This window comes from Saccoglossus kowalevskii, chromosome 3 (assembly GCF_978046115.1).
Source record: "Saccoglossus kowalevskii chromosome 3, keSacKowa6.1, whole genome shotgun sequence".
Lineage (NCBI taxonomy): Eukaryota > Metazoa > Hemichordata > Enteropneusta > Harrimaniidae > Saccoglossus > Saccoglossus kowalevskii.
In genome coordinates, this window is record NC_140643.1 from 28094589 (window position 1) to 28119244 (window position 24656).

Here is a 24656-nt window from a genome sequence, read left to right on the forward strand (position 1 = left end):
AATATTATATTTAGAGAAAAATGAGACTGACAAGGAATTTTCTACCCTACAAAATTAGTGGTACATGATAATGAATATTCATGAGACATGTGATAACCATCTTTGGTGAAGTGGGTTTCCCCCTGTCTGTGTCATGGCTGGACAATATTTTGAGAGGATGACATCATACTTTTCATAGAATAATCAAATTAGAAAAAACAGGGGGGGGGGGGCAAACAAAATTAATTGAGAAATTCTATTGACTAGATTTTAAAATAATTAATATGACAGAGAGTCACAGCAAAAGTTTTAACATAATACATTTTGTTTCAATTAAATTCAGAAAAGTGAGTGTTGAAAGCATTTTTTGAGATGAAACAGACAGGAAATGACATCATAGGCCTGTCTTGAAGTGCTGGTTGTGTTTGTAATGTTTGGAGGAGGTCGTCCCTCAAGGCTTCAGTATAGGTTGGAGGTTAAACAATGCTATCAAATTCAATCTTTACTCAATTTAAGAGAAAATCCTTGATACATTTGAGGTTAATTTCCTCATGATTAAAATGTAAATAAATCTTGATGTCCAGTTTTATTAAGGGTGAGCCATTTTAATCTTAAGGAGGGTTGCAGATGGAGTGTGTGCGTGTGTGGAAGGCGATTGTTCTTGCTTCCTAGGATGTGTTATTTTTAAGTTTTTCAAGTTTTTAAGAACTTAATGAATACATACATACATTTTTTCTTCTTTGAGTAAACATTTGAAAGACCACCCCCAAAATGTGGAATGGTGCGCCCCTTAGATTGAGGAATGTAAATCCACTGGCTGTGTTAGTATCAGTTTACATTACAGATAGGTGTAGTCACTGACTCAAAAGATCACTTACTGAAAAGGTCACAAGTTTAACAGTAAAGTGAAGTTATTATAAACATTATGGCAGTTTCTCCACTTTACACAAGGGCATTGGAATGATAGTGGAGGTAAATTTGTATGTCACAGGTTCAATTCCAGCCATCCATAACCATTTGAGGCTAAAGTCAACTTTTCTCAAGTTTCACCAAAAAAAAAAAAAAACATGCTTTTTTTTTTCCCATTTGGTCCTTAATTATTAGGTCCATCTGACCCAAAATTAATTATGTTCATTTGGGTCCTAGATTATTATGTCATTTTGACCCAGAATTACAAATGAATTACAAAGATAAGGGAAAATGTGGCACCAAATGTTGGCAGTCAAAGGTTGAAAATTGTGGTATCAAAAGTGTAATAAAATGAGGCAGTTAGAATTTTTCTGATAACTTTTGCAAAAAAAAAAATGTCTTCACAAATTCCATAAAATCATGAAATTTCTAGCAACAATACTGTAACACTACATGCCATTTTAGCGAATTTGACTCCATGCATGAATTAACTGAATCTTAATTTAGCTAAAGTGTCAACAATCTCATTGTGAGAATACACTTTATTTTTAAATTAGTGAAATTTGAATTAGCGAAATTACAGATTAGCTAAAATAACATGCCAGCTAAAAAGACATGTTTTACAGTAATTAAATGGTTGATAGTACAGGTATGATGACTACAAGTGTCTGTGTTGCATGTCTTTCTATTAAAACTCAACAATTTTAATAGTATAATCTTTCCATAGTCTGGTGAATATATGACCCACTATGAGTTTTAATTGACTCGGGTTCATTGCATTTTTAACCATACTCATTTCTATATTAGTTAAGCATGGAATTCTGAGCCCAGCAAACCATAAAAAAACAAAACATATCTTTTTTAAATATCTCCATGTACATTGATAAAACATACCAAAATAGTATGCATGTATATTATAATTAGTTTTCTAGCCATATCAGGATTTTATCTCGTATGTCAGATCATATTATTACACATTATGGGTTTGTGAGACACACATTAGTATGTATTCTTTCAGCACCATGCACACATGATCTTGAAATTAAGTTTAAATACATAACATGGCATTCAGTACCTGACAGACTGAATCAGTGTTCTCAATCAGTGAACCATGACCTTGCACATGTACAACTCTAACTTATTTTAACTGAGAGCCATGCATGGACACATTAGGCCAAGTAGAAAAAAAAATGTATGATTTTTTTTAATTGATGTATACAAGTGTTTTATTTTGTGCTTTACTTTTCTGAAAAGTTAATTACTTTTAAATTACCCCCCCCCCCCAAAAAAAAAGCTGTGACATACACATTTTTAATTTTTAACTGACGTGTGCAGTAACCAGAAATTTTTTAATTTTTTAATAATTACGAATACATGTGACAGACAAAAATTGTAGTCATCATGGCCACTTTAATTAAATCAGCATTAACCAAACACATCCAATTACAAAGAAGTTGACAGAAAACAAATATACTATTTTTTTTTTTAATTTAATTTACCGGGTACTTTTTTTTTTTTAGTATCCTCTTAACTGCAAACATGTAATCCCAACAAAATAAAAAAAAAAATTAATGTATTTTTGAAAGGACACAATATATATAAAAGGATTCTTTTCTATCAATGTATCTGATTTTCACTGATTTGTTATAAATTACATTCAAAATTATATCCTTATCTTTTCTAGGAATTTTTTATGTGAAATAAACCATCTCATAGATTTTTTTTATTATTTCAATATTTGGGAAATCTAGATGACTACTACTTATTAAATTTTAGTGTGGAATATACATTCAATAAATCATAAAAAAAAGTACCTTATACAGATTTGATTTACCAAAAGATACATGATGAAGATATCTCATAATCTTTAGTTAGTTCCACGTGCACATCCAAAGGTTTAATCATTTGAAATTTAAGACTTTTTTCAAGACTTATCCCAACCATATTTTTGGAAATTAAAGACCTATTTTTGAAAAAAACAGAAGAGTCAAGCTCCAAGCTAGTCAAGCTAGTAAAAACTGTTACTGCTAAACAGAACAACAAAAATACAGTGTTTTCCAGTTATCTTCAAGGTCTTAAAAATATGAAAATAAAATATTGTGAAACTTTTTAAAAAAAACATATTCTTTATTTTAACCAATGGCATCACAGAATGAAGAGACCACTTTAAATAGTTTGAATGTGTAAATAGACGCTAACAAGATTTTCACTGTAACACACATGCTTTGCAAATACAAGAAAACTACCTAAAACACGCCCAACACTAGTCAGTATATTTTTCCACAGACTCCCTTATATACATTTAAAGTTTCTAAAAATGTATGTTTGTAGGGCAGTTTTGAGTTTCACACACTCTTCATTGAATGTCACATAATATATATATAGAAATTTCACAACATCTTACATTCCTAAACCGTGATGTACAACTGTCAATATTTTATTGTGTTATAAATTAACATACAAACACAGGTTGATTTGTCATGCTGGTGAATATATCGCCAATACTTACCAAGTTTCCTTCGTCCCCATGTTGTTTTCTGTTTTTTCAAAGCACCCAGAGGCTTGTATTCAACCAGCTTATTCTTTTTGTTTACTCCTCTAAGTAGATCCTTCAATCTGCAGAACAATTTTTTTTCTTATGACAATAGATGGGCAATACCAATATACAACTTTTTTACCCATGTCAACAGGCAAGCATTTTGAAATATAAACAAAAACTCTACCATGCAATACAATCACAAAAATGTAAGTAAAAATTTGACATTTTCCTGGACATTTCGGACTCTTCTTTTTTCATGAAAAATTGTCAGATGACCCAAATTTGTTTGGACATTTTTGGTACCCCACTGTTTTCTACCCATAATATTGCATGAAGCAGAAAGAAAATGTATGACTTTTCTCAATTCAGTGCAGATACAAATGTATGTAGGTGGAATTTATGCAAGCCACATTCAGATCTTGCAGGACTTACCAATCAGAACTCATGTTACTGGTCTCTTACCAATCAGAACTCATGTTACAGGTCTCTTACCAATCAGAACTCATGTTACTGGTCTCTTACCAATCAGAACTCATGCTACAGGTCTCTTACCAATCAGAACTCATGTTACAGGTCACTTACCAATCAGAACTCATGTTACAGGTATCTTACCAATCAGAACTCATGTTACAGGTCTCTTACCAATCAAAACTCATGTTACAGGTCTCTTACCAATCAAAACTCATGTTATAGGTCTCTTACTAATCAGAACTCATATTAAAGGTCTCTTACCAATCAGAACTCATATTAAAGGTCTCTTACCAATCAGAACTTTTGTTACAGGTCACTTACCGATCAGAACTCATGTTACAGGTCACTTACCGATCAGAACTCATGTTACAGGTCTCTTACCAATCAGAACTCATATTAAAGGTCTCTTACCAATCAGAACTTTTGTTACAGGTCACTTACCGATCAGAACTCATGTTACATGTCTCTTACCAATCAGAACTCATGTTACAGGTCTCGTACCAATCAGAACTCATATAAGAACTCTCTTACCAATCAGAACTCGTATTAAAGGTCTCTTACCAATCATAACTTTCTTACAGGTCACTTACCGATCAGAACTCATGTTATAGGTCTCTTACCAATCAGAACTCATGTTATAGGTCTCTTACCAATCAGAACTCATGTTATAGGTCTCTTACCAATCAGAACTCATGTTATAGGTCTCTTACCAATCAGAACTCATGTTATAGGTCTCTTACCAATCAGAACTCATGTTATAGGTCTCTTACCAATCAGAACTCATGTTACAGGTCTCTTACCAATCAGAACTCATGTTACAGGTCTCTTACCAATCAGAACTTATGTTACAGGTCTCTTACCAATCAAAACTCATGTTACAGGTCTCTTACCAATCAAAACTCGTGTTACAGGTCTCTTTCCAATCAAAACTCGTGTTACAGGTCTCTTACAAATCAGAACTCATATTAGAGGTCTCTTACCAAGCAAAACTCATGTTACAGGTCTCTTACAAATCAGAACTCATATTAAAGGTCTCTTACCAATCAGAACTCATGCTACAGGTCTCTTACCAATTAAAATGCATGTTACAGGTCTCTTACCAATAAGAACTCATGTTACAGGTCTCTTACCAACCAAAACTCGTATTACAGGTCACTTACCAATCAGAACTCATGTTACAGGTCTCTTACCAACCAAAACTCATGTTACAGGTCTCTTACCAATCAGAAGTCATGTTACAGGTCACTCACCGATCAGAACTCATTTTACAGGTCTCTTACCAATCAGAACTTGTGTTACAGGTCTCTTACCAATCAGAACTCATGTTACAGGTCTCTTACCAATCAAAACTCATGTTACAGGTCTCTTACCAATCAGAACTCATATTAGAGGTCTTTTACCAATCAGAACTCATGTTACAGGTCTCTTACCAATCAGAACTCATGTTACAGGTCACTTACCAATCAGAACTCATACTAGAGGTCTTTTACCAATCAGAACTCATGTTACAGGTCTCTTACCAACCAAAACTCATGTTACAGGTCACTCACCGATCAGAACTCATTTTACAGGTCTCTTACCAATCAGAACTCGTGTTACAGGTCTCTTACTAATCAGAACTCATATTAGAGGTCTTTTACCAATCAGAACTCATGTTACAGGTTTCTTACCAATCTGAACTCATATTTGAGGTCTTTTACCAATCAGAACTCATGTTAAAGGTCACTCACCGATCAGAACTCATTTTACAGGTCTCTTACCAATCAGAACTCATGTTACAGGTCTCTTACCAATCAGAACTCATATTAGAGGTCTTTTACCAATCAGAACTCATGTTACAGGTCTCTTACCAATCAGAACTTATGTTACAGGTCTCTTACCAATCAGAACTCATTTTACAGGTCTCTTACCAATCAGAACTCATGTTACAGGTCTCTTACCAATCAGAACTCATATTAGAGGTCTTTTACCAATCAGAACTCATGTTACAGGTTTCTTACCAATCAGAACTCATGTTACAGGTCTCTTACCAATCAGAACTCATGTTACAGGTCACTCACCGATCAGAACTCATTTTACAGGTCTCTTACCAATCAGACCTCATGTTACAGGTCTCTTACCAATCAGAACTCATATTAGAGGTCTTTTACCAATCAGAACTCATGTTACAGCTCTCTTACCAAACAGAACTCATGTTACAGGTCTCTTACCAATCCGAACTCCTGTTACAGGTCTCTTACCGATCAGAACTAATATTAGAGGTCTCTTACCAATCAGAACTCATGTCACAGGTCTCTTACCAATCAGAACTCATGTTACAGGTCTCTTACCAATCAGAACTCATATTAGAGGTCTTTTACCAATCAGAACTCATGTTACAGGTCTCTTACCAATCAGAACTTATGTTACAGGTCTCTTACCAATCAGAACTCATTTTACAGGTCTCTTACCAATCAGAACTCGTGTTACAGGTCTCTTACCAATCAGAACTCATATTAGAGGTCTTTTACCAATCAGAACTCATGTTACAGGTTTCTTACCAATCAGAACTCATGTTACAGGTCTCTTACCAATCAGAACTCATGTTACAGGTCACTCACCGATCAGAACTCATTTTACAGGTCTCTTACCAATCAGAACTCATGTTACAGGTCTCTTTCCAATCAGAACTCATATTAGAGGTCTTTTACCAATCAGAACTCATGTTACAGGTCTTTTACCAAACAGAACTCATGTTACAGGTCTCTTACCAATCAGAACTCATGTTACAGGTCTCTTACCGATCAGAACTAATATTAGAGGTTTCTTACCAATCAGAACTCATGTCACAGGTCTCTTACCAATCAGAACTCATGTTACAGGTCTCTTACCAATCAGAACTCATATTAGAGGTCTTTTACCAATCAGAACTCATATTAGAGGTCTCTTACCAATCAGAACTCATGTTACAGGGTTCTTACCAATCAGAACTCATGTTACAGGTCTCTTACCAATCAGAACTCATGTTACAGGTCACTCACCGATCAGAACTCATTTTACAGGTCTCTTACCAATCAGAACTCGTGTTACAGGTCTCTTACGAATCAGAACTCATATTAGAGGTCTTTTACCAATCAGAACTCATGTTACAGGTTTCTTACCAATCAGAACTCATGTTACAGGTCTCTTACCAATCAGAACTCATGTTACAGGTCACTCACCGATCAGAACTCATTTTACAGGTCTCTTACCAATCAGAACTCATGTTACAGGTCTCTTACCAATCAGAACTCATATTAGAGGTCTCTTACCAATCAGAACTTTTGTTACAGGTCACTTACCGATCAGAACTCATGTTACAGGTCTCTTACCAATCAGAACTCATGTTACAGGTCTCGTACCAATCAGAACTCATATAAGAACTCTCTTACCAATCAGAACTCATATTAAAGGTCTCTTACCAATCATAACTCATGTTACAGGGTTCTTACCAATCAGAACTCATGTTACAGGTCTCTTACCAGTCAGAACTCATGTTACAGGTCACTCACCGATCAGAACTTTTGTTACAGGTCACTTACCGATCAGAACTCATGTTACAGGTCTCTTACCAATCAGAACTCATGTTACAGGTCTCGTACCAATCAGAACTCATATAAGAACTCTCTTACCAATCAGAACTCATATTAAAGGTCTCTTACCGATCAGAACTCATGTTACAGGTCACTTACCAATCAGAACTCATGTTACTGGTCTCTTACCAATCAGAACTCATGTTACAGGTTTCTTACCAATCAGAACTCATGTTACAGGTCACTTACCAATCAGAACTCATGTTACAGGTCTCTTACCAATCAGAACTCATGTTACAGGTCTCTTACCAATCAGAACTCATGTTACAGGTCTCTTACCGATCAGAACTCATATTAGAGGTCTCTTACCAATCAGAACTCATGTTACAGGTCTCTTACCAATCAGAACTCATATTAGAGGTCTTTTACCAATCAGAACTCATGTTACAGGTCTCTTACTGATCAGAACTCATGTTACAGGTCACTTACCAATCAGAACTCATGTTGCAGGTCTCTTATCAATCAGAACTCATGTTACAGGTCTCTTACCAATCAGAACTCATGTTACAGGTCTCTTACCAATCAGAACGCATGTTACAGGTGTCTTACCAATCAGAACTCATGTTACAGGTCTCTTACCAATCAGAACTCATATTAGAGGTCTTTTACCAATCAGAACTCATGTTAAAGGTCTCTTACCAATCATAACTCATGTTACAGGTCTTTTACCAATCAGCACTCATGTTACAGGTCTCTTACCGATCAGAACTCATGTTACAGGTCACTTACCAATCACAACTCATGTTGCAGGTCTCTTACCAATCAGAACTCATGTTACAGGTCTCTTACCAATCAGAACTCATGTTACAGGTCTCTTACCAATCAGAACTCATGTTACAGGTGTCTTACCAATCAGAACTCATGTTACAGGTCTCTTACCAATCAGAACTCATATTAGAGGTCTCTTACCAATCAGAACTTATGTTACAGGTCTCTTACCAATCAGAACTCATTTTACAGGTCTCTTACCAATCAGAACTCGTGTTACAGGTCTCTTACCAATCAGAACTCATATTAGAGGTCTTTTACCAATCAGAACTCATGTTACAGGTCTCTTACCGTTCAGAACTCATGTTACAGGTCACTTACCAATCAGAACTCATGTTACAGGTCTCTTACCAATCAGAACTCATATTAGAGGTCTTTTACCAATCAGAACTCATGTTACAGGTCTCTTACCAATCAGAACTCATGTTACAGGTCTCGTACCAATCAGAACACATATAAGAACTCTCTTACCAATCAGAACTCATATTAAAGGTCTCTTACCAATCATAACTCATGTTACAGGGTTCTTACCAATCAGAACTCATGTTACAGGTCTCTTACCAATCAGAACTCATGTTACAGGTCACTTACCGATCAGAACTCATGTTACAGGTCTCTTACCAATCAGAACTCATGTTACAGGTCTCGTACCAATCAGAACTCATATAAGAACTCTCTTACCAATCAGAACTCATATTAAAGGTCTCTTACCGATCAGAACTCATGTTACAGGTCACTTACCAATCAGAACTCATGTTACTGGTCTCTTACCAATCAGAACTCATGTTACAGGTCTCTTACCAATCAGAACTCATGTTACAGGTCACTTACCAATCAGAACTCATGTTACAGGTCTCTTACCGATCAGAACTCATGTTACAGGTCTCTTACCGATCAGAACTCATATTAGAGGTCTCTTACCAATCAGAACTCATGTTACAGGTCTCTTACCAATCAGAACTCATATTAGAGGTCTTTTACCAATCAGAACTCATGTTACAGGTCTCTTACCGATCAGAACTCATGTTACAGGTCACTTACCAATCAGAACTCATGTTGCAGGTCTCTTATCAATCAGAACTCATGTTACAGGTCTCTTGCCAATCAGAACTCATATTAGAGGTCTCTTACCAATCAGAACTCATGTTACAGGTCTCTTACCAATCAGAACTCATGTTACAGGTCTCTTACCAATCAGAACTCATGTTACAGGTGTCTTACCAATCAGAACTCATGTTACAGGTCTCTTACCAATCAGAACTCATATTAGAGGTCTTTTACCAATCAGAACTCATGTTAAAGGTCTCTTACCAATCAGAACTCATGTTACAGGTCTTTTACCAATCAGCACTCATGTTACAGGTCTCTTACCGATCAGAACTCATGTTACAGGTCACTTACCAATCACAACTCATGTTGCAGGTCTCTTACCAATCAGAACTCATGTTACAGGTCTCTTACCAATCAGAACTCATATTAGAGGTCTTTTACCAATCAGAACTCATGTTACAGGTCTCTTACCGTTCAGAACTCATGTTACAGGTCACTTACCAATCAGAACTCATGTTACAGGTCTCTTACCAATCAGAACTCATATTAGAGGTCTTTTACCAATCAGAACTCATGTTACAGGTCTCTTACCAATCAGAACTCATGTTACAGGTCTCTTACCAATCAGAACTCATGTTACAGGTCTCTTACCGATCAGAACTCATGTTACAGGTCACTTACCAATCACAACTCATGTTACAGGTCTCTTACCAACCAAAACTCATGTTACAGGTCTCTTACCAATCAGAACTTGTGTTACAGGTCACTTACCAATCACAACTCATGTTACAGGTCTCTTACCAGCCCAAACTCATGTTACAGGTCTCTTACCAATCAGAACTTGTGTTACAGGTCACTTACCAATCAGAACTCATATTAGAGGTCTCTTACCAATCAGAACTCATGTTACAGGTCACTTACCAATCAGAACTCATATTAGAGGTCTCTTACCAATCAGAATTTGTGTTACACTTCACCAGAATTAAAAGTGTCTGGTGCCACTGATATCAATTAGACTAGCCAATGTCAATATGGAGACATCAAAACAAGTGACCTGATGGTCAAAGAAGCAATCTGATTAAAATAAGATCTTAGTTGGCTTAATTTTTTTTTTAAATTTAAGCCAACCAGGATCAAAGAAGCTATACGGCTGAGTAAACAGTTTGCCATTTGGATTAATGTAACATTGCCTCTGACTACTAAACCCTACTGAACTAGGCAACCAGAAATATTGTTGTTGTTGGCCTTACCTGTTGACGACCACCTCTTCGCTACAACCAACAGGAATGACATTAGGGTATACATTCTCAGGACAAAGGTACCCAACAAAATCTCTGATCTGAAATGCAGATTTTTTGATGTCATTTCAATTCCTGATCAGTGAATAGTTCTAAAAGATATCAATCTGTGAGAGTGAACACATTCAAAGAAATAATATGGCAAAGTGTCTCAAAATATGAACTTAGTTTTCGAGATGCTTAATGTGAAGTTATGAGGTAATTTTCAAACTAGTGGTACATGACGAAATGTTAACACACATTTGTGTTACTGTTTTCATGAAGAAAAAAGTACATAAGTTATCTAGATATGTGATCCTTTCGAGATATCACAAATACAATAGATTTAAGCAACATACTCTATACTTGTGCGAAAACACCTAATATATGCTCCGGTATACTGTGCTTACCTCACTACATGACGAATGAAATGAAAAACATACTCTATACTTGTGTGTATCCAGCCTACATGAAGTAAACAGAAAACAGACACATCAGAACATGTGAAATAAGAATGCTTTAATCTGCAATTGAAGCTACAGGATTATGATGGTAGATGGTATATTTACCAGGAATGCAGTCAGCTTATTGGATACTAGAAAGTAGAAATTTTCTACATGTACTTGGGAATCACTTAATTATTGAATGGTTCTATTATTTTGAGTAATTTGTTATTATTGTTTTAGATTTCTTTTGCTGTTTTTAATGTAGTACCATGTATCAACTTCCTATATTGGAATAATGATCTCAGACTCTGATCAGACAATTGCTGGTATGTGGTTGGTGCTGGCAATGTGTTTGGGAGGGAAAAACACAGGTCTTCTCAGAAAATATCAACATGTATTTGAAGCTATAATCATCAGGGACCATTGATAAAAAAAAAAAAAAATGGTTTGGTGATTTGCAGCCACTCATTAAACAAACCACTTTGCATTGTGTACATCGGAGGTTATTTCTAATTGGATGTGATAGCAAAGTTACTGACCAATCAGATTAATTGTTACAAATATTAAAAATTGTTATTTCGAGGTGTGTCCGACCTATACTTTTACCATCTTTGAGAGTTGGGAGATATAACTTTTTAATTATGTCGATTATTACTGTGTTATTGTATTTGATCTACACCAACCAGGATCCGTGGATGGTCCAACGATCAGTGGGTCCCAAATTCTAGTTATAGCCAATATATGAGTACACATTTTTTTAGTAACCGTTGTAAAGTTTGATTCAATATAGATTCAATGCGGCAGTCAAAACCACTAGTCAAGTTCTGGGCTGATTTTTAATTCACTGTATGCAAGCAATGTGTTTTTGTTGACATCGCACTGGGATATGTACTTGTAACATCATGCTTGGCACTTGCAGAGACAATATCGATATTGAGCATTGGGAACTGAAGCTTAAACCATACATATCATTTGTGAAGAGAAATGTGTACAAATTCATTTTTGTCATTGTAAAAGTCATTTTATACAGTAATTTTTAATTAGTACTCAGTCAATAAATTAAGGTTGCCTATTATTAAAATGAACTGAAAAAACACCTCCAACATTGTTCATAGACTTATGCCTGAGATTCTTCTCACTTCAAAATAAAAATGTAGTTAATATAATCCCTATACTAGATATAAAAGGCAGTCTGATTGGCTGAACATTTCTCTATATCAACTGTGGTGGCGCAACTAACATACCCCACTTTCTTATCCTCGGGAGCGGAGCTACGTCACAAGACGTTCCATGTTGCTAAGACGCGCACCACTGTTCATGCATTTCTATGGGCTCTGTGCGCGCAGCCGGGGAACATGGAACGCCGAGCGAAGAGCCGGTGAAAATTTGAGAAAACAACACAAACTCAACTTTGAAATAATTCTGAACAATCAAATTTATATATGTTACACACGTAGGGCTAATGTTGTTATACTGTTCAGGGGAGTCTCAATAACCATCCCAAAGTATCATTTTCTGAGAGTTTTCGGCCTTTGTTTTCACCGTGATGGTTCCCATGAAATGAAAATGCCCGGATGTCCGCCCCCAGACACATATTTTTCTGGTCAGAATTCAATTACATACATGCGGTTTCAGCAAATTAAAACAATATTTTAATTTTTGAAACCTGTTTTTTGTTGTTGAAAAACTCACACAAACGCTAACATTGTCATCTATGGAATTGTAATTTGTGGTATGAGCCCTGTACAATGTAAGTGGCACTACCTGGTAAATTCAAACAGCACCACCTAGAGCCCAAAAAACAAAATACTTACTTTTTTACAACTCCTGGCTTTGCGTTATAAATAAACCACATTGTTGAGGGCTGTATAACAAGAACTGAAGCAGTTTCTTCCAGTTTACAATCCTACCAACAAAGTAGCAACACGAACATCAACAGTCTAAACAATAATACTACAATGTGACTAAAGGTAAGACCATATACTGTTTATATAAGGTCTTCGATAATGTCAGAATTTATGACCTTTTCACCACCAGACTTTCTTGTCAAAATTTTTTGCACTTTTATCTTATATTCTTTAATATTTCAGGAATGAACCCTAATTTTGAATCCAATAGACAAAATGTGAGACAATTTTCAATTTTTACAAAAATTGGCTATATTTGTCCCAATCTTCTGAACCAGTCAGCAACTTAGCTGGCAATGTTGCTGTTTTGGTATTCAAAACAATATGGCGATGAGAGTAAATGAGTTCATGAAATTTATAGTAATTATATTGTATAATCTAAAGATTTGTAGTATGACATAATTGTAAAGATGATTAATGAATAAAACGTATTTGAAACTTTGGTATCAAATAATTTGGTTACCGGTAGTTACGTTATGAAGAAAATTTCCTACCTCCCATTTACAAGCATGGATCTGTGTTGTTTTGCCTTCTGTCGTCAGATATTGCGAAACATCAGGAACTTTGTTGTAATACGAGAAGTGATTGACAGAAACATGAATCTACAAGTAAGACAAAAGGCTATCAATACAATGTAGTTCAACATAGCCTAGACCAATACACAGAAAGATAACACACCAGGATCACAATTAACGAAACACATTGTGAATGAGCACAGTATTATAACTAGCAGTCTGTCGGCTGATATATGCTCTGAAAGCAATTTAAACTTAATGCTAGCTGCTTTAATATCGCAAGACACCAACTTTCTTGATTTTGTTGCAGAGAATAAATCACTAAAAGTAGAGAATTGAAGATATCTTTACGAAATGGACAAATCTAATAGAGGTCTACCCAAGCTGCATGTGTACAAGTATCAAAGAATTTGGACTACTGGTTTTGAAGGACAAGTCAAAAATATGTTTTTTGATGAAAAATGAAGAAAATATTTGCTAAAAATAGAGAATTGAAGATGGTGACAGGAAGTGAACAAATCTGACAGAGGTCCACCCAAAGTGCCTACAAATAAAGTTATAAAGCAATCAGTTTTATAGAGGTTTTCAAGAACAAGTTGAAAATAACATTTTTTACCAAAAATGACAAAAATATTCACTAAAATTAGAGAATTGAAGATAGCATCATGAAATTAACAAATCTGACTAAGATCCACCAAAGGTACCTACAAATAAATTTACAAAGCAATCAGGTTAGAGGTTTTCAACAAGAAGTTGAAAATAAAATTTTTTACGAAAAATGTCACAAATGTTCACAAAAATTAGAGATTTGAAGATATCGTCAGGAAATTACCAAATCTGACAGAAATTCACCCAAGGTACCTACAAATAAAGTTACAAAGCAATCGGATTAGCAGTTGTCAAGAAGAAGTTGAAAATATAATTTTTTACCAAAAATGACAAAAATATTCATCAAAATTAGAGAATTGAAGATGTCATGACAAAATCAACAAATCAGGTGCACCTGATGTACCTACATATACAATATCAAAGCAATCAGACTACCGTTAAAGTCCTATTATAAACCGCGGTTTATATTACAATGTATCAATTTAAAAATTGGGATCAAAAGCTCAAGTTCGGGGTGCGGTTTCTATTATGTACATATTGCAATCACTAAATGGGCGTGGTCATTTTTTGTCCACAACACATGCACAAAACAAACAATACACCGTACAAACTCTTGAATAGGCGTCGGGGAAGAGTGAAAGGCCTTATTTTGGGTCTAAAATAGGCGTTACGAAATGTTGAAAAATTACAGTCAATCAAAAAAAAATTCCACATGATACAAAAAATACTTAGTATTTTTAATGTAATATGCATTTATTTTTTTTATTTTCTTGGTAACGAAAAGTATATTCTAACAGAAGTTTCCAATAAAAACACGAATGCACTGCTTAGTAGCAAATGATCACATAACGGTAGCTCGATCCAGCCATGCTGCGGGTCACAAGTGAATAACTTACTTTGTTTCGAAGTGTTGATATTAGTGATTATTATTTAGTAGTGATTACAATAACGCACGAAAAATAAATTCGTTGAATTGTTATAAAATGCAAGTGAAATTCAACTTAGTTTCCCCGTAAGCGAATGATTTCAGTCACATGTAAACAGCCGATACGTTATCTGCCATGTTTTTGAATGCTCACGTGACGTATCATTGACTGGATAGGTCAAGTCGCTAATTAACCAATCAAAATGCTGGATGGTGCCCACGTGTCTAAATTACATAGCTCATTTAAATATGTTAATGACAGTTCAGCGACCTCATGGTGAACGCAACACAGAAGAGATTTACCGATAATGTAGTGCGATCTTTTGCTTTTGATTTCTATGGAAAACGGCATGATTTTTTTTTTTAATCAAGAAATTATTTGTTTTCGAAAGATAAATTATTCTTCAATGCTCAGTTTAACACTTTTACGGTGATAAAAGCTCATTGTCTAAAACTTACGAAACACAGACGTATTCAGAAAGAGTATTGACAGAGGTCGCCGCCAGAACAAAAGCAGTTTCATTGCCTGTCTGACATCTTATCACCGCTGAACAATAAATAGGTGTGAATATTTTTAGGCATGTTGTCGAAACAAATGAATAGGATTAGGAACAATGCCGTTTTGGAACAGCTGGTTGAAACAATGAAGTCAGTCACGGTCTTGTTGAATTGGGGGTGCGGTTAGTAATAGGTACTTTTCAATTTTTCAATTTTTGTTAAGAACTCTTTAACCCCGAAGCCGGAATTGGGGGTGCGGTTACTATTACGTATGCGGTTTATATTAGGACTTTAACGGTAGCAGTTTTCAAGGAGAAGTCGAAAATATAATTTTTTACCAAAAATGACAAAAATATTCATCAAAATTAGAGAAATGAAGATATCACCACGAAATGAACAAATCTGAGAAAGGTCCACCCAAAGCACCTACATACCAAGTATCAAAGCATTTGGGCTAGCGGTTTTCAAGAAGAAGTCGAAAATAGAATTTTTGACCAAAAATGACAAAAATATTCGCTATAAATAAGACAATTGAACATATCCACACGAAATGAACAAATCTGAGAGAGAACCACTCAAGGTACCTTCCTGGAAAGTTTCACAGCTATACAGTTTGTGGTTTTTAAGAAGAAGTCGAAAATGTAAAGTTGACGACAACGACGCCGACGGACGCTGATGGACAATCAATAATACTATAAGCTCCGCTCGACTTCGTCGACAGTGGAGCTAAAAAGGTAAATGCACTTTAATGTATTCTCAACATGTGTACAATTTTTTTTTAGACATGTACACATATTTCAGTGAAAATCTGCAAACAAAATAACAAGAGATGTTTATCAGTCTCAGCAGTTTTTAAAGTTTTTTACAACAACCATAATAACAATTTAACTTGGAACTAACCTGCATATTGAAATGTTTACTGAGTTCAACAAATAGATACTCGTATCCATACTTGGCTTTACAAGTCAATCTCACCATGTGTTTAGGGCTTTGATAAATCCATCTGTCGGTTTAAATCACAGTCTGAGATTACAAGAAATCACGATTCATATTTGAATAGTTGAATAAAACTTAAAATTTTATTTCGTGCCAAAATTCTTATGCAACATTTGTTTGTAATTTTCAAAAAATATTTTAATTTGAAATAAATAAACATAATCTCCTATTGTCCTTTTTGGAAAAATGTCTGCAAAATCTGTAGTTCTCATATAATTATTCAAATTAAAATATCTGTTCGAGCATCCTGCCTGATTGTCTTAGATAAGGTAAAAACTTGGATTAATTCGAAGGAATGAATACTGAATATATACAAAAAATGAATATAATTCATAAAAAGCGTTTTTTTTCAAAACATGAAACTTACCCTTTCACAACTTTTCAAATTATGTCATTTTGGACATCATAAACATGTGTTATTTCATCATGTTTAAATCAGTATACTCAAACAATATAATTACTCACCCATCAACTAGTTCTATGAGGGCTTGAAGACACTCTACCTGAAAGCAATACATTACGCAAGCTTTAAGACAATATATAATTTGATGTCTGGAAATGAATATTGTGGGTAATAACAGAAATGGAATCTCTGTATATTGGTCTAACTGTGTGGTACTCACCCTAGAAGGTAAATGCATGACGTCGGGTGAACAGAAAGTTGTATCTAAGTAGATACTTTTAATATCTTTAACTCTGAAATATAACACCACTTGTTATTGGTTGCTGTTCAATGGTGACACACTGTGTAGTGCAAACTGATAGCCAATCAGGTGAGAGATTAAATAGTGGAGTGTGATTGCCTGAAATACATGAATCAGTTTGAAGTGGAGTAGTATATGACTAGTAATGGTTCAAAGGTTGTCATCACTAATATCAGAATTTAGTAAACTTTTTATATTCTTATAAATGTTAAGAGTCAGGAAATACAGATCATAATAGCTAAACATTTACCATCTACTGAGATATTTACAAATAGGCCCTCATCTTAGAGGAAGATTATTTAACTCATTGCTTACTGGTACTTTAATTAATAACACCTTCACAGACAGTCAAAATGAATGGTCAGCTGGCGACGTGCTATTAAAACTCATGGGGTAGGGTATGGTTTAGTGACCGTTTCAGTTTTTTTAAGAATTTAATTTATTTTATTTTAGCTAGAAATAATTTTGGCAGTTTTGTATGAAGTTTATTTTCACTGATATCTGATGAGTTGCATGTAAAGTATACAGAAAACGATATTTTCACTGAATTATTAAATCTAAAGTGAAAATAAACTAATCTTACATTTAAAAATATATTTGTCTCCCTCCAGGATTTCAGATTGTCCAGCACTTACCTTGATCCAGAATGTAAAAGATGCATTCTTTTTGCTTCTCCTTTAGCCAATCTGAAATCACCTGTATACAACACATTGCCATGACTACCTTCAAACAGAAACCTGCAATAAATACAGAATTTGATAATCTTTGTCAATCACCAACAAAAATGTAATTGATGATTGCAACTGTTGTCATTTTTTATGGAATACAGTGTCGCTATGTAGTATGAAGGACTACTTCCGGTGGTGTCAAATCAATTGTCACGAGAAGCATGGGGGAATATTCAAAGATGCAAATTAAACTTTTATTGTTAGTCCAATTTTTAAATCCACTGCAATAGATTAATTGTAGTGAAACTTTTTATGTTTTTATATTAGTATTTAGTATATATCAGTGGCGGATCCAGAGGGGGGGCCATGGCCCCCCCAAACGCATGACGATTTGTATTATCTGGATTACGCATAGCTTCTCTGCAATTTACACTCTGTATATCTTAAGCGTAGCTTGGATCCCCCCCCCCCCATACATTTTGCTGGATCCGCCACTGGTATATATAGCACCAATGTCAAGCTGATTTGATTTGTTTTATTATTTTCTCTTTGTTAAATTTGCTTTAATGTTTTGTTTGTTCTAACTTTATTATACGTTTTTTTTTATCTATATCCCAAATAAGGATATGGTTTCAATAAAGTATTTATTATTATATTTGTGACCTCTGTGATTTGTACCTGAATGCAAATCATGGTATTTCAATTTTCTAACTAAGGTGAGAGCGTTTACAGAACAGGAAGTAGTTGTGACAGATCAAGTGATTACAGTTTACAGACACCGTAACTCAGATGTAGGTATAGTGATATGGTTATGGGTACTTACATAACTGAACCAGGACAATGACCAGCAGCAAACATTGTGACGAGTAACTTATCATCCTATAAATAAGAGAATCAATTTTGACAATAATAATGTAACACAAGCAAGCCCTAAAATAAAGGTAACTTTGCAACAATCAAACAAATCAGGGTACACACATCAGGTATACAGACAATTAGGTACACTCGCAGGGTACATGCTAGACTGGTTAAGACATGGTAATTTTGTAATCTTTTTTCCCCATAAATCGTGGTTTGACACAAAACTACCCTGACTGGTCTATTCTGAGGCATATTACTTGCTATTAATTATTTATAACATGCAGTAATATTTTGAAACCCAGGAGTAGAACACTTCAAAAAGGAGAAAGTAGATTATACATGTCAGGTCACATGTGCAGTAGACCAGTGTAGTAACTATAGAGTGTGCGGCAGAAAAGACCAGTCGTGGTAATTTTGCATCAACGTGGAAGATTCTACAAACTTGTTCATTACGGAATTATCATATAAAACAATAAAATTCCATGACTGGGCCAGTCTAGGTACATGCTTAGGTACATGCCTATGTACATGCTTTTGTACACACACTGGGTACATACATCTGGGCATATGTAGGGTACCAACATCAAGGTACATTTACTGTTACTTCAAAAGCAGTGGTAAGCATGAACGACTGTATATAATTGCCATATAAGGTCATTTACTTACCTTTCCTTGTTTCTCATCCTTCAAAGTTATTGAGGTTGGGTTCTCTAGCGACAATGTTATGATATACTCTTTCAGATAAGTATACTTGGAGTTGGCAATCAGTAACTCTTTGGTTACATCAGAACAGTAGAATTTCACATGCAAGCTGGAAATTAAAATACAGCAAAAAACTATAAATACTGACATAGAGATCTTTTTGTATAAAGACTGCAGGAAAAACCATATAAATTACAGAATAAATATGAAATGAGAAAAATTTAACAACATTTAAACACAAATTAGAACCTGAATGGGGAATCAAGCACTTAACCTTTTCGCAACCCTCTTTTCAGCTAAAATTCACAAAATAGTCCCGTTTATAGTCTGCACCTTCATAGGATTGTGTCAAATCAGCCACATTTTTTTAGTAAAATCTGAAAATTGACTCAAATATTGTCTGTTGGCTTCAAAATTGGGGTTCATTTCCAGAAATATTGAAGAATAGAGAAAAAAAGTGCAGACACATTTTGGCGAGAAAGTCTGGTAGGGAAAAAGTTAAGTAAACAGATACAAAAATTCCAGCTAATGTTAGTATTAAAAATTAGTGCTTAAATTATGAAAAACCAACTGCCACATATCTGTTCATTATGATCATATGCCCAGCGATGAGGGAATCATTAATGTGCCCTCTAAACGAAAATGACATGGTTTATGATGCAACTAGCTATGTTAATTTCCTGGCGCACCAATGACACAACAGAATATCATTCATTAATATAGTAGTTACGTATGTATGCAGTTATGGAATTTGTGATTTGATAAATTGAACTTTGTAAACAAACTATGTGTACAAAAAGAAGAATCAGGGCCCACAATAGTTTAGTTGTGCTTTCAGAAGACCCTACGGCCATATACAATCTTTCTTTTTTTCTTGAATACCTCTCTCCCTCAGTAGTAATATTAAGCTGACAAAACTTAATATTTAAGATTTCATTTTCACTCAAGATGCCTACAAAATCAGTTCTGTTTGAGCACACTGGGAAAAATACACACCTAGATTTGAACTTTTCTTGCATCAGCATTGAACTTAGTCCTACCATGTGATCTGTAAGAGACGATAATAATATTTCAATCCCCTGGTGTATGATATGATATGATTATGACATCATGGTGGACAAATGACTCTCACTGTAGCGATCGTAACCTCTCGAACTGCAGGCTATACAGGAAGTCACGAGTCCAAGATGACATCACATGAGAGAAGTATACCGAGGAATTATATATATTTTTCATTTTCGTAGACAGTCACTGAATTAGGAATTGTTAGAATTTTATCAAATAAATTATTGGACTATTTGACTAACTCTGGGCCAAAAATGTTATGACATCCAAATGCGAACAAGTCTTGCACCATCAATTGAGTCGAATGCCACTGTTGAAAATCCCCTAGATTTATTGTATTTGACAGAGATTTCTTAATATTTAACATTCTGAAATTTTTGAGGTTTTGCTTACACAGGCTAAAATGAAAAAATACCGGTATGCAAATTAGCTAATTAATAGCAATTTTATGTCGATACCAATCAAATTGCAGGAACGTCAGATAGTAACAGCCATCAAAGAGTAACCATTCACGGCAGAGTTTATTTGTTGACATAATTTGTGATAAGGTGCTGGCAAATTTTCGGCCAATGTTACCATGGTGTTACCTTGACCCACTAAAATGAATATTCACTGAACTCATTGCAAGAAGGCACGAACTTTGCGAATTCGCAGTATTGATCTTGCCGACAAGACATACAATATTCTGTCAGGTGATAGTGAGGTCTGATGCCGTTCGGCCAGCGAGGGCGCCACTCACGCCTACATGTTAGGCTAATTCAATTTATACTCAAATCAAAACACCACAATATTAGAGTTGCATTATCATACTACCTGAAAACTTGTAGCAGGATTTAAACAAAATAATTATTATTATCTTGTCAATTATCTAATTTTATATTTTATTATTGAACCTTTTATTGTATAATACATAGTTAAAATTAGACCAATCGGACCTGCTAAAACAATAGCCATCATGTGTGACATTTTTTGTACAGGACTCTCAACCCTAAAAAAGTTTTCCCACAAAGTACTTATTTACATCTAGGTCTTGCTAAGCTGGGTCGAAATTACTGCCCAGGAATGTCCGGGACTGCCCAGGGCGTAATGGGACTATTCAGGGCGTAATGGGACTGGGTATGCTGTCAATCATGAAAAACTAAAGTACTAGTATACCACTATTAATTAATGGACGTCTGTTCTAGTGTCAATCATGGAAAGCTAAAGTTACATGAGGTTTTGGCAAAATTACACATATTTTATTCACTGCAAAGATTTTGACGCAATGTTACACAATATAATATCTGGCAAATAAATGTTCCTTCTTAATTCACTCAAAAATAATTCCCCATACACAGGTATGTCGCCACTGCGTATAATAAGTAAAGCTTTGGGCCAGTCAATCATGTTGCGATGATTGACTCACTCTCGTCCGTAGCTTTGACACTGAATTGTACAGTTTATTTATTATGACTATATAATGACTTGCTGCAGTTTATGCAGCTCTCTTGGTCGTGGTATACGTTGCGGGGCGACCAGAGAGCTGCAGTTCCCTTCCCTAAAGAAATGCACAGACTTTTAATTATGCCAGTTATGTATCATTAAAATTGTGATTGTAATAAAATTACCTCGACTTGCAGGAAAAAATAGACAAATATGTTCTCACAAATATATCTGTTACTGATTACAGCAAGCTTTAAGCAAATTTGCCCGTGTAAATGAGACTATTTTACGTTAAAACTGTGCCGAAGTGAAACCTCCGATTGAATGCCGCCATTTTGAAGCCGACCTCTATCACGTGACTTGGCTCTTTTAGTGACGAGTGTAATCACGTGACTACAGCAGACGGCCATCGGCGCCTGTCTGGGACAGCGCTTCATGTGACCAAACATCGGCAGACGGCTTTTTATAATTTTAATTTCATTTCACCATTAAGTGGCTCATCTTTTTTTGAAAAAATCAAATAAAGTACATGTATTATTAAAAATATTTTTTTCAAGCAGTTTTATTTATATATTGTGAAAAATCTAAAAATAATCTTGTAACTTGCCAAAGAGTGTTACAAGTGACAGGAGCAGACAGCAGACAGCATGGAATTCACAAAGGACAAAATTGTTGAGTCTTTTGACCAGAATCTGAAAGATATTTTTAAATTTGACCTAAAAGCTCAACAAGTAGAAGGTACTACTTGTATTTTAAATAATATACACACATTGGCCATATTACCAACAGGGTATGGCAAAAGTATGATGTATATTTTACCACCAATGCTCCTCAATATTATGCGGAAAGAGACAACAAGCCAACGGGGTAATGGGTTTCAGCTTTAGAACATTCACTAATGCATTGTCAACAGTTTCCGAGGTTTTAAGTCTAGATGCAATGGATTGCCTGCGATACCCTTTAACTTTCTTCTGGAACTCATCTCCACAATGAATGCAAGAACCTGCCATTCTCAATTTTCAGTTAAAATGTCAACTGCGCATGTTTCGTCATTGTCATGTGATCAGGTCACATGACAGAGGTCATCTTGAAATCCGTCGTTCAATCGATTAAATTACGTTCGGTCTAATTATACACAGAAATATATACTTTTCAAGAAGAAATAGTCCTTCATTTTCGGTCAGTAGATACCTAAGATGTTTGTGTTTGCAAGGATAACTTTTATTCGTTTTAAATTTCATTGAAATCGTTCGATAACATCAAAAATAGCGTGCGCCCCGGGATCCCGGGGCGGCGAACTGTGCGGTTCTCAATGGACGCGATCTGCAGCTCTATGGCCGCAACGTAATATCAAAATAGCTTAAGCGGCCAATAAGAGCTGCTAAACTGCAGCAATATAATGACGTGCTTCATACCCCTGGCAAAGTTTCCGCAAAACAGAAATCAGGTATATGAAAGCTATCACCTCGAAGCTTTTAACATCTTTTAATTTTAATTTTATCTTATAGTTTAGCTACTGTATTTTTTATGATTTGTATTTTATTTACCATACTGCACCCTCTGATGGCATAGTAGTGTAATAAAGTTATTATTATTATTATATGCAATCGAAGCTAAAGTACCATTGTACGAAGCCTTATCTACTAGTAGTACTATTATTTTTGTTGTTAATTGCTATTTTAATATATCTTTATAACAGTGTATAAGTGAGTATTTTCGCCCGGGCAGTTCCATTTCGTCCCGGGCAGTCCCCGGGCAGTTATTAGTAGGACCCGTCGAAAGTGATGTTTCATACCTGTGTGAGCGTGACTCAAGAAGTAAGCTTTCGAGTTGAGATTCGGTCCATCGAATCGATCAATACTGATATCTGGATACTCCAAAGTTCTCCCACAGAAAGTACTCATTTTTAAAGCACTAGACGGAGATGTATGTCCTAGTAGACAGCAACAGAAGAAACTTGCTGATCAGAAAAATGAACAACCCTGTGCGAAATTTTGATCGCCATTTTGAATTTACCTCTGTGAACTGAACTTTCACCCCGAATAGCGCCCCCTCACAAGAAAAGATGAACTTCAACATATTTTGTTTTCATAGGCTGAGTAAGGTTTGCAAGTTTATTATTAAAGTGCCTGTGCAATGCCCACCCTCACGTTTCCCATTTTAGATCTGTGTCCCACTGAAATGGGCAGTTATTGTCACCAAATGACAAAAATGTGAGAGGAAGTCATACCTCAGCGATCTTTCTTCAGTTGGTGTGTGCTTTACTGTAATTATCCACCATCAGAACTTATCGCCAGATATCCTTGACCATATGGCTTTATTTTATGATTTTATCAACAACAACAAATGCTTAATTTATTAAACATAAATTGAAAGTAATCGAAAGTATCACAGATTAAATATTCTCTGATTCATTCTGTCATATGATCTTATTTTAAAGACACACTCTTCCGAAGTTATAGCAATTATATAAATGAAATACTTAGTTCTGTTGCATAGCTCATTGTATGATTTCTCAGTCTCAATTTATTGATAGATTGTATATAAGATTGTTTTATGCAAATAGGAAGTAAAACTGTGTTTGTGTAATGTTCTCTGTGCTTGACATAAAGCCGGAATCTTAGTTACCACAGTCAACTATGAACACAGTGCTGTATGCACTACGACTTCTTAACGCAAATGTAGTCTTACACAGTGGCAAAAAAAAAAGACCAGCCGCTGCACACATTTGTGT

At 35.2% G+C, this 24656-nt stretch overlaps 1 protein-coding gene across 1 annotated transcript; it reads right to left on the reverse strand.

The window, feature by feature from the left end:
• Positions 1 to 41: 41 nt before the first annotated feature.
• LOC102804331 (protein artemis-like) lies at positions 42 to 23902 on the reverse strand. Its single transcript, XM_085497428.1, has 14 exons — positions 23718 to 23902; positions 20432 to 20483; positions 19400 to 19544; positions 18696 to 18751; positions 17840 to 17941; positions 17124 to 17196; positions 16966 to 17003; positions 16405 to 16507; positions 13452 to 13559; positions 12865 to 12956; positions 11015 to 11069; positions 10578 to 10666; positions 3398 to 3504; positions 42 to 46 (listed from the first exon to the last, which is right to left on the reverse strand). Exons 1-14 carry the CDS (start codon positions 23824 to 23826, stop codon positions 42 to 44), a joined length of 1134 nt encoding a protein of 377 aa, XP_085353554.1. The 5' UTR covers positions 23827 to 23902.
• Positions 23903 to 24656: the final 754 nt, after the last annotated feature.

Bases quoted from the DNA above. Each gene is read 5' to 3' on its own strand.
- LOC102804331 (XM_085497428.1), bottom strand. From the start codon at position 23,826: ATGAGTACTTTCTGTGGGAGAACTTTGGAGTATCCAGATATCAGTATT. The intron at 17,197-17,839 runs GTAAGTGCTGGA...GTTATATTTCAG, and splicing joins CTTTTACATTCTGGATCAAG to AGTTAAAGATATTAAAAGTA. The intron at 10,667-11,014 runs GTAAGCACAGTA...TCTGCATTTCAG, and splicing joins TTCATTCGTCATGTAGTGAG to ATCAGAGATTTTGTTGGGTA.